Source organism: Ctenopharyngodon idella, chromosome 1 (genome assembly GCF_019924925.1).
Source record: "Ctenopharyngodon idella isolate HZGC_01 chromosome 1, HZGC01, whole genome shotgun sequence".
NCBI lineage: Eukaryota > Metazoa > Chordata > Actinopteri > Cypriniformes > Xenocyprididae > Ctenopharyngodon > Ctenopharyngodon idella.
In genome coordinates, this window is record NC_067220.1 from 43,037,004 (window position 1) to 43,050,535 (window position 13,532).

Genomic DNA, 13,532 nt, shown 5'->3' on the forward strand with positions numbered 1-13,532 from the left:
AATCTCAACAATGGTTACATTTAAAAGTTTAAATGTTGAAATGCATGCTGGGTGCCAGCATAGTACAAAACTCCTAGCATGCATTGCAGCATAATTAAATTATGCGGCTGAATGGTCCTTTCTTATTGCCACCATTGTTGAGATTGATGCACTGATTTTTGATATCTGTGTGTGTGTCTATATGACGCTGCAGCTGTGTTTTTTTTTTTTTTTTTTTTTTTTTTGTGCGTGGCGTTTAAAAAAGTTCTTCATTGTAACGGATTGTTGTTGGAACTCTTGCTGTAGTTTCACAGTGGTGAAAATGTCAAACTTTAGTCTGTTAATAATGTAATACAAGGAATTAAACACAGAGAATCAAGAGACTATATGATAGTTATATATTTTCATCAACACATAACTATCAGCACTCAATGACTATTTTTTACCCTCCACATCTGTTTCTGCCATAACAAATGTGGTTTGCAAAAACAGTTAAAGCAGTCAGAGAAGGGGGAAAAAGCACTGACATTAAAAAGTCAAGGGTCAAGATCTCAACTAAAGCAAATGCTGATCTCCTTAATGGTGACATCAAACCAAACATTTTCAATTAAACATCAACATCTAAACTTCTGTTAATTCTCAATAAGATCTTCTGTAGAAATTAAGTCAAACTGGTTAGTAATACATGTAATAATGTGTAATGGATTTAAGACAGTTGTAGTTCTTGTCTTTCTGCTCATCTCTTATTTTTTCTGTTCTTGTTGTTCCTCCTCTTCTCTTTAGTGATTCTGCTTGTTAACAGCAGGTGTTCATCATTAATGCTCGATCATCACTTACACATTCACTTAATTATCTCACTGCAATACAGCATCAATGTTACTTTTACTCTTTGCAGTGTGGACACTAGAGAATGTTCCTGTGGGGTTGAAAGGGTTAAAGGTGTAAGATAAAAAGACACACCCAGAAAATGTATTTTAATAGTAACAAACTGTAAGTTAAAAAAAACAGTTATATACTGGCAACACTGTTGCCAGTAGTTTACTGTAAAATTGAGTTTTGTGGGTCATCATTGTGCTGAAGAGTAGAGCCTGTGCTTAAGTTCAGGAGCTGTTTGTTGCTTTATTTAACAGATAGTGACTGTGTAGTTGTTGTTTCAATGATAATCTCTTTATTTAAAATATATGTAGTGAACTCTAATGAAATAAGTTTACAATAATATTATGCTCACATTATTAGCATTATATAAATATTAGTTTATAAATTTAAATGGCAGTCGGACAATTAAAGACAGTCCGGTGAATGGTTATCTTTACAGTAACTTACTGTAGTTTACAGTAAATATCTGTACAATCAACAGTAAATTACTGGCAACAGTGTTGCCAGAATTTTACTGTAAAAAAGCCTGGCAAGGTCTAACAGTGTATATTTGTATTTAAATTTGAATATGATGAGGTAACAGTGGACTTACGAGAATGATGGACAGATAACGTCTCTATAAACAAACAGACATATCTTGTTCAGTCAGTCGTGTCGGGTGAGGATCACTGTATTTCAGCTTACATTAGGTAAGATCTTTCTGCTCATAATGATCAGTTATTTTCTTTTTTTGAGATAGTTTGTAATAATTCAAATACAATAATTTCTGCAATTTGTTTAGGAGTTAAAAAACAAACAAACAAACAAAAAAAACAAAACAAAAAAAAAACCAAGAGCAATAATTATAAATGTTTTTAAAACTGTTCTCACTTATAACTCTCGCAACATTTAAATTCATAAATTCAGTGGAATTTCCCATGTGTGTTTGAAACAAAAGGGAAAAAAGAAGTCATGCATCAATGCCAAAGCTCATTGTTTGTTTCTGAACTTTAAAGGAAACTTTCCTCTGATTGTGGCTTTTGGATAAAGAGAAATATATCAGACTGTCAGAATTGCCAATGGATTCACTTCATAAAGGTGATTTTTCTGGTCATGATTAGCATGTAAAGACTAGTTCATGCCCCCCTCCAAATTCTTTATGAACTATGAATATGATGAATTTAGTTTTCTCAAATTCAAAATTACAATACATTGCAATACATTGTTTGTTTCCATTTTTTTTTTTCCTCATGTTGCATGACAGGTTTTATAAGAGCAGTGACTACCATCACTGTTATGCTGTGTAAGTATACATTTTTTTTTTTTTTGGTTTGTTTTTGGCTTCACACTGATGTAATGACTGTTTACACTTCACTTCTGTATGCCGACACAGTTCTGTTTGGCAGGAGTAAAACTGCATTCGTGACACATAAATGATGCTGTTTGGGTTGCATGTTTGTTAAAGCATCTGAAAGTGTTTTGTCTTCAGATTTCAGCTGGTCTTCAGTTTTTTGGGCCTGTTTTTTATTTATTTATTTATTTATTTTATTTCACTGTGCCATTTTTTTGATTTGTTGATTAATTTGTATAATTATTTTTCAAGTATCTTAACACTTAGTTTGACAACTGTCACACCAGAGGAGACTACAAACGGTAATGTATTGAGTTGTGCCTTGAGCTTTTTGACATTTTACCAGGATATACATGTCTGTAGTTTTGCATCATTCATATCTTCAAAGAATTAAAGTTGGGTCTGTATTAGAATATAAATCTTATGAAATCAACATGTTTCTGGCGATTGTAGTAAAATTGTCTATATTTCTAAAGGACACTGTATGTGAAAAGTGCTAGTAATGTTAATTTTTTACTGTATAACACAAGATTGGCAGTTCTGCTTCCCCTTTGTAGTATAATATTTTGCTAATAATATATATAGATATAAATGTTTTAAACTGCACTGTTAGCTTTTATAGTAACACACAAGAAGCTTGTTCATTTCTTTAAATATTTTCATTAACAGCTAATCTGTCTGATCCCTGCAACAACTACACTGTACTGGATGAACCACGGAGATCCATCAATAATACTGATGACCTCCATTTACACTACACGTGTGACACTTTTGTCACCTGGAGCGGCTGGTATCGTCTCTTCATTAACAACACAAGTGCTCATATCTCAGACACGTGTGTTGCAAAATGGCACTGTGACACTGCTACCACACTGTGGATACGTGGTGGACACCCAACAGTTGAGGATGGAGTCGTCACTCGAGATGTCTGCGGTCACTCGAACAATTACTGCTGCTTTTTTGGGTCTTTTCCCATTAAAGTCAAAGCCTGTCCAGGCAATTATTATGTCTATGAGCTGGCTAGTCCTACTTTCTGTGATTTAGCATACTGTACAGGTAATCATATTTACATGAGCTCTTTTTATTATTTGAGTATTTGTTCATTATTATTCATCATCATTTATCATTTTTTTAGCTGTTACTATTTTTCACATAAAATTGCAAAAAAAAAAAAAACTTTTTTTTTTTTAACTTCATGCTGATTTCTGTCATTGTAGGTATACATATAAAGCTTCAGGAAGGATGCATGGTAAGCACGGTTTATTATTGATGGTCCTATGCACAAACAAATTTTGTTTGCTATTTTTTATCTTCACAGAGTCTGTTTTACGGTGTAAAGGTGTTTAATTGTGATTTCAGAGTCAGACTTCTGGAGGATGTTTTCAAAATCTTCTTGATCAGATCGAGAACATTACAGCTCAAGTGCTTCCTTTGGATGTAAGTCTTCAAGAGAAAAATGGTCAAATCTGTGTCAGTTGCATAATGATTGACATCGCAGTTCTGTCTCATTGGCTCTCTTGACATTTACTGACATTAACTGTAACAGTACAGTAACTGTATTTATTTAATCAATAAATTAGACAGTGACCAGAATTTTGAATATGGTGCTTAACGCTTCAGAGAAGATTCTAGAGTCATCATCATCAGTCAACCCAACTGAACTCGCCTACTATGGAAACCGTGTGTTAAAAGCCAACGAGAAACTCATCTCTACATCGGTGAAGCAGACAGAGACAAGTGCCAGTGTCAGTTTGACTCTTGCTGCTGTAGGTAAGTGGAGAAACAGTTATTACTGATGATTAAATGATGAGTTGATGTATGATGTCAGGCAGTTTACATAGTCTGAAGAGCAGTGGTGGATCACAGGTGGTAGACGGCAGCAATAATAAATGCAGCTACAGTATCTATATAATTTTTGTCAAGTATTTTGGTGCAAATTCATCCGCCATTTGGTAGAAATGTACTGAAAAACCCACATCCTAAAAAAAAAAAATAAAAAAAACACATGAAAGTAAAAAAATGCAACTAAATGCAAATAAACACCGGTTCACTTACAGTCAAGTTCATGGTTTGTGATGACCACATGTGTTTTGTGAATATTTGCTGTCTTGAGCACAAAACTATCAATCAACGTTCACAAGACATATATCAAACACTCAAACAACAAAACAGAATGTCTGTGCAGTTTATAGTAATAATCAATTACAGAGTTCGATTTTACGGACATTTGGTTTTGAAAGCAAACCCAGTTAGGAACTGAATCACTGAAGCACAGTATTCTCTAACCTTTGACCTCTAAATTAGTTATTTAGATATTTTCATTTATTCAGTTGGAATATTACCTTAGAGTTGACCTGAGGGGTTGAAACTATATCAGAGATGAAAACCCAACAATAGCGAAGTCAATTTATTTCTGTCACAATGGACTGACATAAAGTGTCTGAGGTGTGTCTCGAACCCCGGTCTCCCAGTCAGGGAAAGCGACTTCTCTACCTCTGGTCTACTGGAAAAGAAAGTTTTTCAGAAGACCCATGTGCAGAAGGAAAGGCAAACTAGGAGGCTCAGATAACTCAAAAGCAGGCAGTCTTTACTTGGAATCAGTTTTCAAATATAAACAAAAGAGCAATCATAGCTTTACAAAACAAAACAAAGATAAGGCCATATGGCAACAGAGAAACATCACTTAACTTTTCTAGAACTCAGGTAATCCATACTGGGTTAACCCCAAGACTGAACGCAGCTCAATGAAACTACCAAACTTAAATAGGACAAAATACAGGTGGAACAAATTAACATGATGAGTAGTCTTAACTAGAGAGTTCACAGCAGGTGGTGCTGCCTAGTGGCTCGGAGAGTCCTCACCGTAAAGGGCAGGGGGTGCCCACCAATGGCTGGGAGAGTCATTGCACAAGGGAGCAGACAGCGCTCCCTAGTGGCTTGGAGAGTCACTGCAAGAGGAGTCTTACAATTTCTTTGTGTTTTGTGCAAAGTAAATTATTTAAATGAAATTTTATTTAACAAAATTTGGGAGGAGCACGTTCAGGTAATCAACCAATCAGTGAAAGAGGAAGCCGATATATAAAGCTGTCTCTCACCTCTATCCCGCAAGTTTCACAGCATCCCTCCACCACCCCATCACCTCACTTTTGGCTGGTTTCTATCCCAGTCAAGGAGGAGTACTCTGGGTTTGGGCTAAATTCCAAGTTCGGAGCCCTCCCCAGACAGCACGCCAAATATGCATAAATTACTATATAAATTACTATATTTTATTTGATGTATGTGTAAACTCGTGAATTGGACATAAATAAATTAATTAGAATAGCACATAAATGCTTGTTTGTTTTTAATCAGAGGTTGAAGTCTTCATGGTTGGACCACACGGCACCAAAATCCCTCGACTTGACACGACAAATTCTTCTGTGGACATTGATCTCATTGGGATCGCCAAGAACAACAATGAAACAAGTATGTGAGATGTTTTAGTTTGACTAGATTAAATTAAAAAAAAGAAAAATTTGTCATAGCATTACCGCTAAAGTAGATGTACTTGCTTTTTTATTGTTCTTGTTTTAGCATGGTATTGCATGCTACTGTTTCTGTCACACAGGATCAGCTGCTGTGGCTTTCATGAGCTACAACACAATGGAGAATCTTCTGAAGCCCGACTTCTTCAACACATCAGATGACATGGTTAAAACCATGATGTCCACTGTGATCTCAGCTACTCTTCCCAAAACCACCAACACTAAACTCACCAAACCAGTCAACTTCACCCTCAAACACATCAGAGTGAGAGACTGAAATGTGTTTCTGTCCAACCTGAGAACTGATGAACATCTGAAAACATCTTCAGTCTTGTAATATTTTCTGCCCGTTCGTTATTTTTGCAGGAGTTTGACCCCAACGGTTCTCTGTCCTGTGTGTACTGGAATATCAGCGAGTGGATTGTAGATGGTTGTTCTGTTTTAAAGACCAACAGCAGCTACACTGTGTGTTCCTGTGTTCATCTGTCAACATTCGCTCTCATCATGCAAACCAGCAGACCACCAGAGGTATGAGAACATGTCAGACAGGAAATTAAGAAATAGAACAAGTAAAACCTTTTTAAATGATTGAAGCATTGAAGGCACTAGCAGAATTCAAATGCAGTCTACACTAGATGGTCAACATTTATAGTGACTAGTGATGCACTGGAATGAAAATGCACTTAGCTGAAAAACGACTTTTTAAAAACATTTTTTTATTTGTTTGAAATAAAATTATTTACAATTATTATTATTATTATTATACATATTTTGTATAATAGTATTAACTTTTTTTAAATAATTTCATGAATTTTATTTTTTTTCATTACCATTTATTGAAACGTAAACATTTAAAAGATGGCTGTTATAACTTGTTTTCATGACACATTTATTCAAATGTACATTAAATAATTAAGACATCACTAACACGCTAAGTAAAAATATAATGAATGTGTAATCTAGTGCATACAGTACATTTATCAAAATGTTCCTCTCTAGAGTTTTTTCTTTTTCTACTTAACTAACGAGTAATGTTAGTAACTAACGAGTAACAACGTGTAAATGTAACGTTACTTGAATATTTACAAGCTTATTTATTGATGTCTTTCCCCTGTTGAAACACTGATTGAGCGATTACATGAGACATGATACATTTGGTAAGTTCTATTGTATATACCCTCTGATGTTGATTCATGTTTATTTGGTGCTTTAACTAGTAGTGAAGTGGAAGAGATGTTACAATAACGTAGCTACTTCACAAAATAAGGTGAACAAAATATAGAACACCGGCCTAGTGGTTTTTGGATATTTTACGTCAAAATTCTTACATATTGCACCTTTAAGTGATTTATTTATTTATTTATTTTTTTTTTTTTTCACGCATCAACAAAAAACAGCATAGGCTATTTTATGTGCAGAAAATAGAACATAGTCAAAACGTGCCACTGGAGTAGCGCTCATAAAACAGCATTGTTTCGGTCAATGATTTCAGCCCTCCAAAACCATTTTGGTAAAAACCGAAAATTTTTGTTTTGCCCAAAAAAATTTGGTAGCTGAAATTTTGGTGCATCACTAGTAGTAACCATTGAAGAGCAGCACAGATTTGGCACTCATGTACTCATGTTTTCTCAGAGCGACTCACTGCTGGATCTGTTGAAATTTGGTGTGTGTGATTGTGGGGCTGGTGTTCTTCAGTTTTGCCCTGTTGACCTTTGCCCTTTGTCAGTGGAGTCCTGGAGTGAATAACGTGGCTCGAATCAACCTCTGCATCAGTCTTCTGCTGGCTCACCTTCTGTTCCTGCTCACACAACAGTTCCTGAGCCTCATACGCCGTCATCAGGTGAGAATGATGAAGGAGCCCTACAGCTCAGCACAGCCTCACTGAGAATCATCATAACCGTCTCTCTTATTCTCCAGGTGTTGTGTGCTGTGATATCAGGTGTGCTGCACTTCCTCTTTCTCTCTGGCTTTGTGTGGATGTTCATTGAAGCTGTGCTGCTCTTCATCTGTGTGAAGAACCTATCACAGATCAGCTCCATAAATAGGGAGGTGCTTAGCAGTGGATTCCTGTGTGTGATTGGATATACGGTTGCTCTGGTTGTGGTGGGTGTGTCTGTCGGGCTGGTTCCTGGAGGCTACGGCAGTGAACAGTGAGTTGCTGTTTTTTGTAAGATAATTTGATTAGTAGGAAGTAAGGCAGCTCTGGGCTTTTGTGACATATCTGCCATCTGATAAAATACATTTTCTGACACGTTATATCAAAGTCACCCACAAGATTAAAATCTGGAATTTTTAAACAATCAACACCAGAAATAGCAATTTTGACATTCATATAATTATTATATTGGGTTTACCTATAAACAGCTGCTGGATCAAAAGGACTAAAGGTTTTATCTGGAGTTTTCTGGGTCCTGTTTGTGTCATACTAGCAGTAAACATACTAGCACTTTTCTTATTTCTTTTGATTTTAATTTATATTAAACGGAAAATTATGTGATTCACTGTTATTTTTCTTCTTTTCAGTTAAACATGATTCTCTTCATCAACATCATCATCAGGCTAAACTCAACTTTCAAAAATCTGAACGCTGAAGTTTCACAGATGAAACAAACCAAGTAACAAACATTATGATTTAACCACTCCACGCACACACACACACACACACACACACACACACACACACACATATATATATATATATATATATATATATATATATATGTGTATATTATATATATACACAAACCAATAAAGATATATTAATTATCTTTCTTTCTCTACAGGATTATGGTATTTAAAACACTGGCTCAGTTTGTGGTTCTTGGCTGCTCCTGGATTCTGGGTTTCTTCACTAATGGCAGTAAGGTTCTGGAGATCATCTTCCTGATCTTGAACTCCCAGCAGGGAACCTTCATCTTCCTGGTCTATTGTGTCCTCAATAATGAGGTCAGACATAACTCAATTTACCAACGTATTCCATGTCAAAACAGAATATGAAAGACTATTACGGTTGTTTTCATGGAGGTCCTGTTCTTATTTTAGAAATCCTGTCTTTTAGAGAGAAATGTCAGAGGCAGTTGTTTAATCTGTTACTATTCTTCCATTTCCTTCCTGTGATGGAATGTTCAAAAGGGGGCAAAACTATTCAAACTCCAATTGTCAAAAATTCTAAATTAAAAAGACACTATTTGATATGTCTGTCTGACTGAAAGGCAATAATGCTTTCAAACTCCAAGCTTTTAAAACTACTTCAAACTTTTAGGCCTGGCTTTCTCAAGTTTTTTTTTTTTTTTTCTTTTTCTATTTTGTCCTCTGTAATTAGTTCAGCAATTTTTTTCATCCTGCTCCATAGGAAAACCGTTTCACTCTCTCCAGAGACAGTATATGGAAGAAAGTTTCAGAGGTTAAATTGATGTCATGAAGTCACTCAGCTCCTCTCGTCTCATTCTTGTCCAGGTCAGGCAGCAGTACAGGAAGTTCTTCAGATGCCTTTGCTGTGGACTCAAACAACACTGAAGACTAAAACATCATGATCAGGAAATAAAAAGTGCCATTATTATATGGGTATTTTATATAACAGAATAGATGGCTTTGGATATTAAATCTCAGTCTCAGCTTCTTTCTGCAAATGATAGAGAAAAACATGTTATATGAGTGGCTTATTTCATATCTGTTAATGCTATTGGTGTAAAACTGAAAAACATCTCGGTTACTGTTGTAACCCTCGTTCCCCGATGGAGAGAATGGAAACATTGTGTCAAACCGACACTAGGGATCGCTCTCGAGAGCCCCAATCCCCTGTGAGGTATTCAGAAAAGGCCGATGAAATTGGCAAGGAAAATTACGGGTATAAATGAGGCCAGTGTGGAATTGCTCATTCAGGTTTGTTCTGAGGAGCCGAGATGCCGTCTCAACCTCTCAGCAGCAGATCAAAGTTGTGGCATGAGGGTCACAACATCTCCATTCCCTCCATCAGGGAACAAAGGTTACAAAAGTAACCAAGACGTTCCCTTTTATGTCAGTCATGTTCGGCGATGTCAAACTGACACTAGGGTCCCTATGCATTCTGGGCCTCAGTGTCGCAGATGCTGGCAAGCAAAGCATGCCAATGACAAATGCACTCAACCCACTCGCAACCTTCCAACGCCCGGGGGCGTGACCTCCAGTCTTCCTTTAAATAGGACACTTACCATACAATGGAAAAGGTCACTTCAGCTGCAGATAGTATTTTCTGCTAAATAAATTTTAGTAATGTACAGCTGAGCACAACTGGTTGTTAAAGTTGGGAAGCGTTCTTCTCAATGAAAAGGGAAAACTATGGAGACCACATCCTACCCAACAGGGAAGTCTGTATGTGGAGAATACATCCTATGGACTTACCGGATTTAGTATAACATAGGGAAGTCTCTGTGGAGTGCTTCACCAAAGAGGGAGAAACTACCAACCACAGTGACTGGTGACAGAGTAAAGCTCCATCTCGGGTGAAGACAGGGTTCATGTAAGGGAAACCGAACAGTGGAGAAATACACATATGGATCCACTGTTAAAGAGTCACTACATATGGAGCACAAACCTGATAGGGGCATACCACAGGTAATGGATCTGGAGTTCCTCCACCAAACTCATCTACCAAAATGTGCTGAAATGATTGAGATAAGAAGTCCAAGGTTCACCATCATGGGAAACTTTAAAGGGTTAGTTAACCTAAAAATGAAAATGATGTCATTAATTATTCACCTTCATGTCGTTCCAAACCCGTAAGACTTTCGTTCATCTTTGGAACACAAATGGAGATCTTTTTGATGAAATCTGAGAGCTTTATGTTCCTCCACAGACAGCTACACAAGTGCAATTTTGATGCTTCAAAAAGTTCATAAAGAGATTGAAAAACTAATTCATACGAATTGAGCAGTTTAGTCAAAATGTTTTGAAGAGACATGATCGCTTTTTATGATGAACAGATTGAATTTAGGCATTTATTGAGATATAAACATTCATCAACTCACACATAAGTTGTGGTAAACGGAAGCTCAAGAATGTTTGCTTGATGCGTGCGAGGCAAATAGGTTCTCCTGTGTTACACAGCACGTTTGAGCTTCCAGAAGAGTTTTGTTCTCGTGCATCAAGCAGGTTCAGTTGAGCTTCTGTTTATGTTTGCTGATCAATGTTTATATGTGAATAAAAGCCTAAATTAAATCTGTTCATCTTTTAAAGCCATTGAATCTCTTCAGAAAGTTGGACTAAACCACTTATATGGACTACTATTACAATCTCTTTATGAAGTTTTTAAAGTGTCAAAGTAGTAGTTGCGCAGTCAAGGAGAAAGAATGAGTAAGAGGGTGATTTGAAGAAAGACTGTATAAAGAGAGATTTGACACAATACAAAAGAAAAAAGCTCTGAAGAATATCAGTGGAATGACGGGTTGTGACAGCAGCACTCTCGCCTCATACTGTTGTAAAAAAAAAACAGGGAAGGTGCCTGGCAAATTGAAATCCGCATAGCCAAGCTAAGCTGAGCTTACTGCAATTATTTCCTTCACCTGGGGAACCCCAGAGTACCCCCGCGCCACTCCAAGGGTGGTGAGGATGGAGGAACTGTTATATTTTGTCCTGGCAGAAAAAAGGTGACAGTTCCTCACGCACTTACCGGAAGAAAGGAACTGTGGACAGGCGCAATGGTATGTCATTCTCTGATCCCAGAAACCAGTTGTCCAACTGAGAATGCCCAGGGCAGGGTGGAGGAGTCTACTCAAGCCCGATACCCTCAGCTGCGAGGGAAAGCATAGCTGCCAACTCAGCATTAGCCTCAGACTGGGCCACCACACCCGAGGATTCAGCCCTGCCCTCAGATGCTGCAATCCACAGCTCGTCATCCTTGTGAGCCTCGAATGAGAAATTAAGCTCACTGCCAAACCCAATCGAAAACTCAACTGTTTACGGGGACTCGCCTGGCGGAAGCTTCCCCATAGCATCTCCTTGCTCATCCTCAACGCATTTTGCAGAGACCTCGTACACGGAGGTAGAAGGACCAGGGCGGGAAGCAGTTGAGGTTGATCTCTGTCTCTTGAAAAAGAAAGAGAGCCATGTGCGCAACATGCTCATGTTCATATTCTCGCAATGAGAACATGATCCATGAATGATGTTTCAGCATGATCATGGCCCAAACACTGAAGACACAAATCGTACCCATCCGAGGGAGACATGAATTTGAAAAATTTCAAAGAGACATGAAAATTTTGCTCTTTTAGAGAAATTCACTCTTTTGCTTCTTATTGCTACCTGTCACAACTTTTTTTGAATGTGTAGATCTCATGAAATCCAAAATGATCCACTATTTGGCATGACATTTCAAAATGTCTCACTTTCAACATTTGATATGTTATCTATATTCTATTGTGAATAAAATATAAGTTTATGAGATTTGTAAATTATTGCATTCCTTTTTTATTCACAATTTGTACAGTGTCCTAACTTTTTTGGAATCGGGTTTGTAGATTCCTCAAAATAATCAAACTTTAAATATTTTCTGTTAAATATTTGCTAATTAAAAAAAAAAATAGAGTGCATGGTAAAGAGAAGCTTATTTAAATTGTATGGAATTGTAGTTGTTTAGTTGTAAAGCTATACATTTGTTAATCTTACATTTATGGGTATAGTGATATACATTTAAAACTAAACTATAAAAATAATAAATATTAATCAATATTTAATCATTCGTAATATAATCAATAATTCAGTTCAATAATTTAACAGCTAGCTAAAGTTTTAAATTCAAAGTGAATATGTTTTGTCATGTGGCTTGAGTTTTTATTAAAACATGTAAATGACTTGATTGCATTTTGCTTTGGTTCAGGTCACAATTTCTGTATTATTTTAATGTATTTTTTTGTTATAAAATATCTAATAAACAACAATAGGATTTTTTTTCCATGTTCAACAAAAGAAAGAAAAAAAAAAAGCTCCATAATTGACTGACTCTGATTTGAAAGGAATACGTTAGTTTGAACTATGAAATACTAAATCAGCTTCCACAGAATTTCTGTATTTCAAAAATGTAACATAAAAAACCCTGAGAACTGTATATGCAGATTTTCTGTTATTTTTACAGCATGAGTCAATAATCAGAGTTTGAGGGATGGATGAGACTTGAAATGAAGAGTTCATTTGCAAAAACAGATAACTCCGTTTTTATTCATTCTCACAAATCGTGTTTTTTTTATTATTGTGCATTCTAAGTAATATCAATCAAACTGCAGTTGGGTTGTTTTGATTAAGTAATAATAACTTTAAAAAAAATACAGGTAACAAAATTAAAGTTCATTGAAAGTATGTTTTTTTGTTTTGTTTTGTTTTTTTAGCAAAAGCAGATAAGGAGTCGCAATTATAAATCCTTGATCATTTTTAGTCAGCTTTGACAAAACCACCTTCAGCTAGCGCATCTTTTTGAAGTGACTAGCAGCCAGGTCACCTGACCTGAATACTGCGCGCTGATTCGCTAAAATAAGTGCCATTAAAGTGCCGTTGCAAATGAACTCCTCAAATGTCCATCTTATTGAGGAAGTTAAGAAGGGAATGTTGGGATTAGTCATGACGGGTCGCATCAAGCTGAGAAAAAACCTAATGATCAGTTACCAACAGCTGCCAAAGTTACAACAACCATCACAATTTTTAAGTTAAAACTGATAAAAACCTGATATTATACCTGATATATGTGGAATGGTGATAAAATTAGATATTATACTGTAATATTCCTGCTAAAACACAAAAGTCATGCTTAAAATGAAAATGCACTGACAAGGAACTGGATGTGTGAGTGTTTTTAT

General features: G+C 36.3%; 1 protein-coding gene across 1 annotated transcript; it reads left to right on the forward strand.

The window, feature by feature from the left end:
* The first annotated feature begins 3,549 nt into the window (after positions 1-3,549).
* Positions 3,550-12,137, forward strand: LOC127521478 (adhesion G protein-coupled receptor E3-like). Its single transcript, XM_051910749.1, has 10 exons — positions 3,550-3,622; positions 3,766-3,955; positions 5,537-5,650; positions 5,793-5,974; positions 6,076-6,237; positions 7,436-7,549; positions 7,627-7,859; positions 8,233-8,324; positions 8,493-8,655; positions 9,166-12,137. Exons 2-8 carry the CDS (start codon positions 3,787-3,789, stop codon positions 8,234-8,236), a joined length of 978 nt encoding a protein of 325 aa, XP_051766709.1. The 5' UTR covers positions 3,550-3,622; positions 3,766-3,786; the 3' UTR covers positions 8,237-8,324; positions 8,493-8,655; positions 9,166-12,137.
* Positions 12,138-13,532: the final 1,395 nt, after the last annotated feature.

Coding starts and splice junctions, on each gene's coding strand:
- LOC127521478 (XM_051910749.1), top strand. CDS start 3,787: ATGGTGCTTAACGCTTCAGAGAAGATTCTAGAGTCATCATCATCAGTC. Junction 5,975..6,075: donor TCACCCTCAAACACATCAGA/GTGAGAGACTGA, acceptor TTATTTTTGCAG/GAGTTTGACCCCAACGGTTC. Junction 6,238..7,435: donor AAACCAGCAGACCACCAGAG/GTATGAGAACAT, acceptor GCCCTTTGTCAG/TGGAGTCCTGGAGTGAATAA.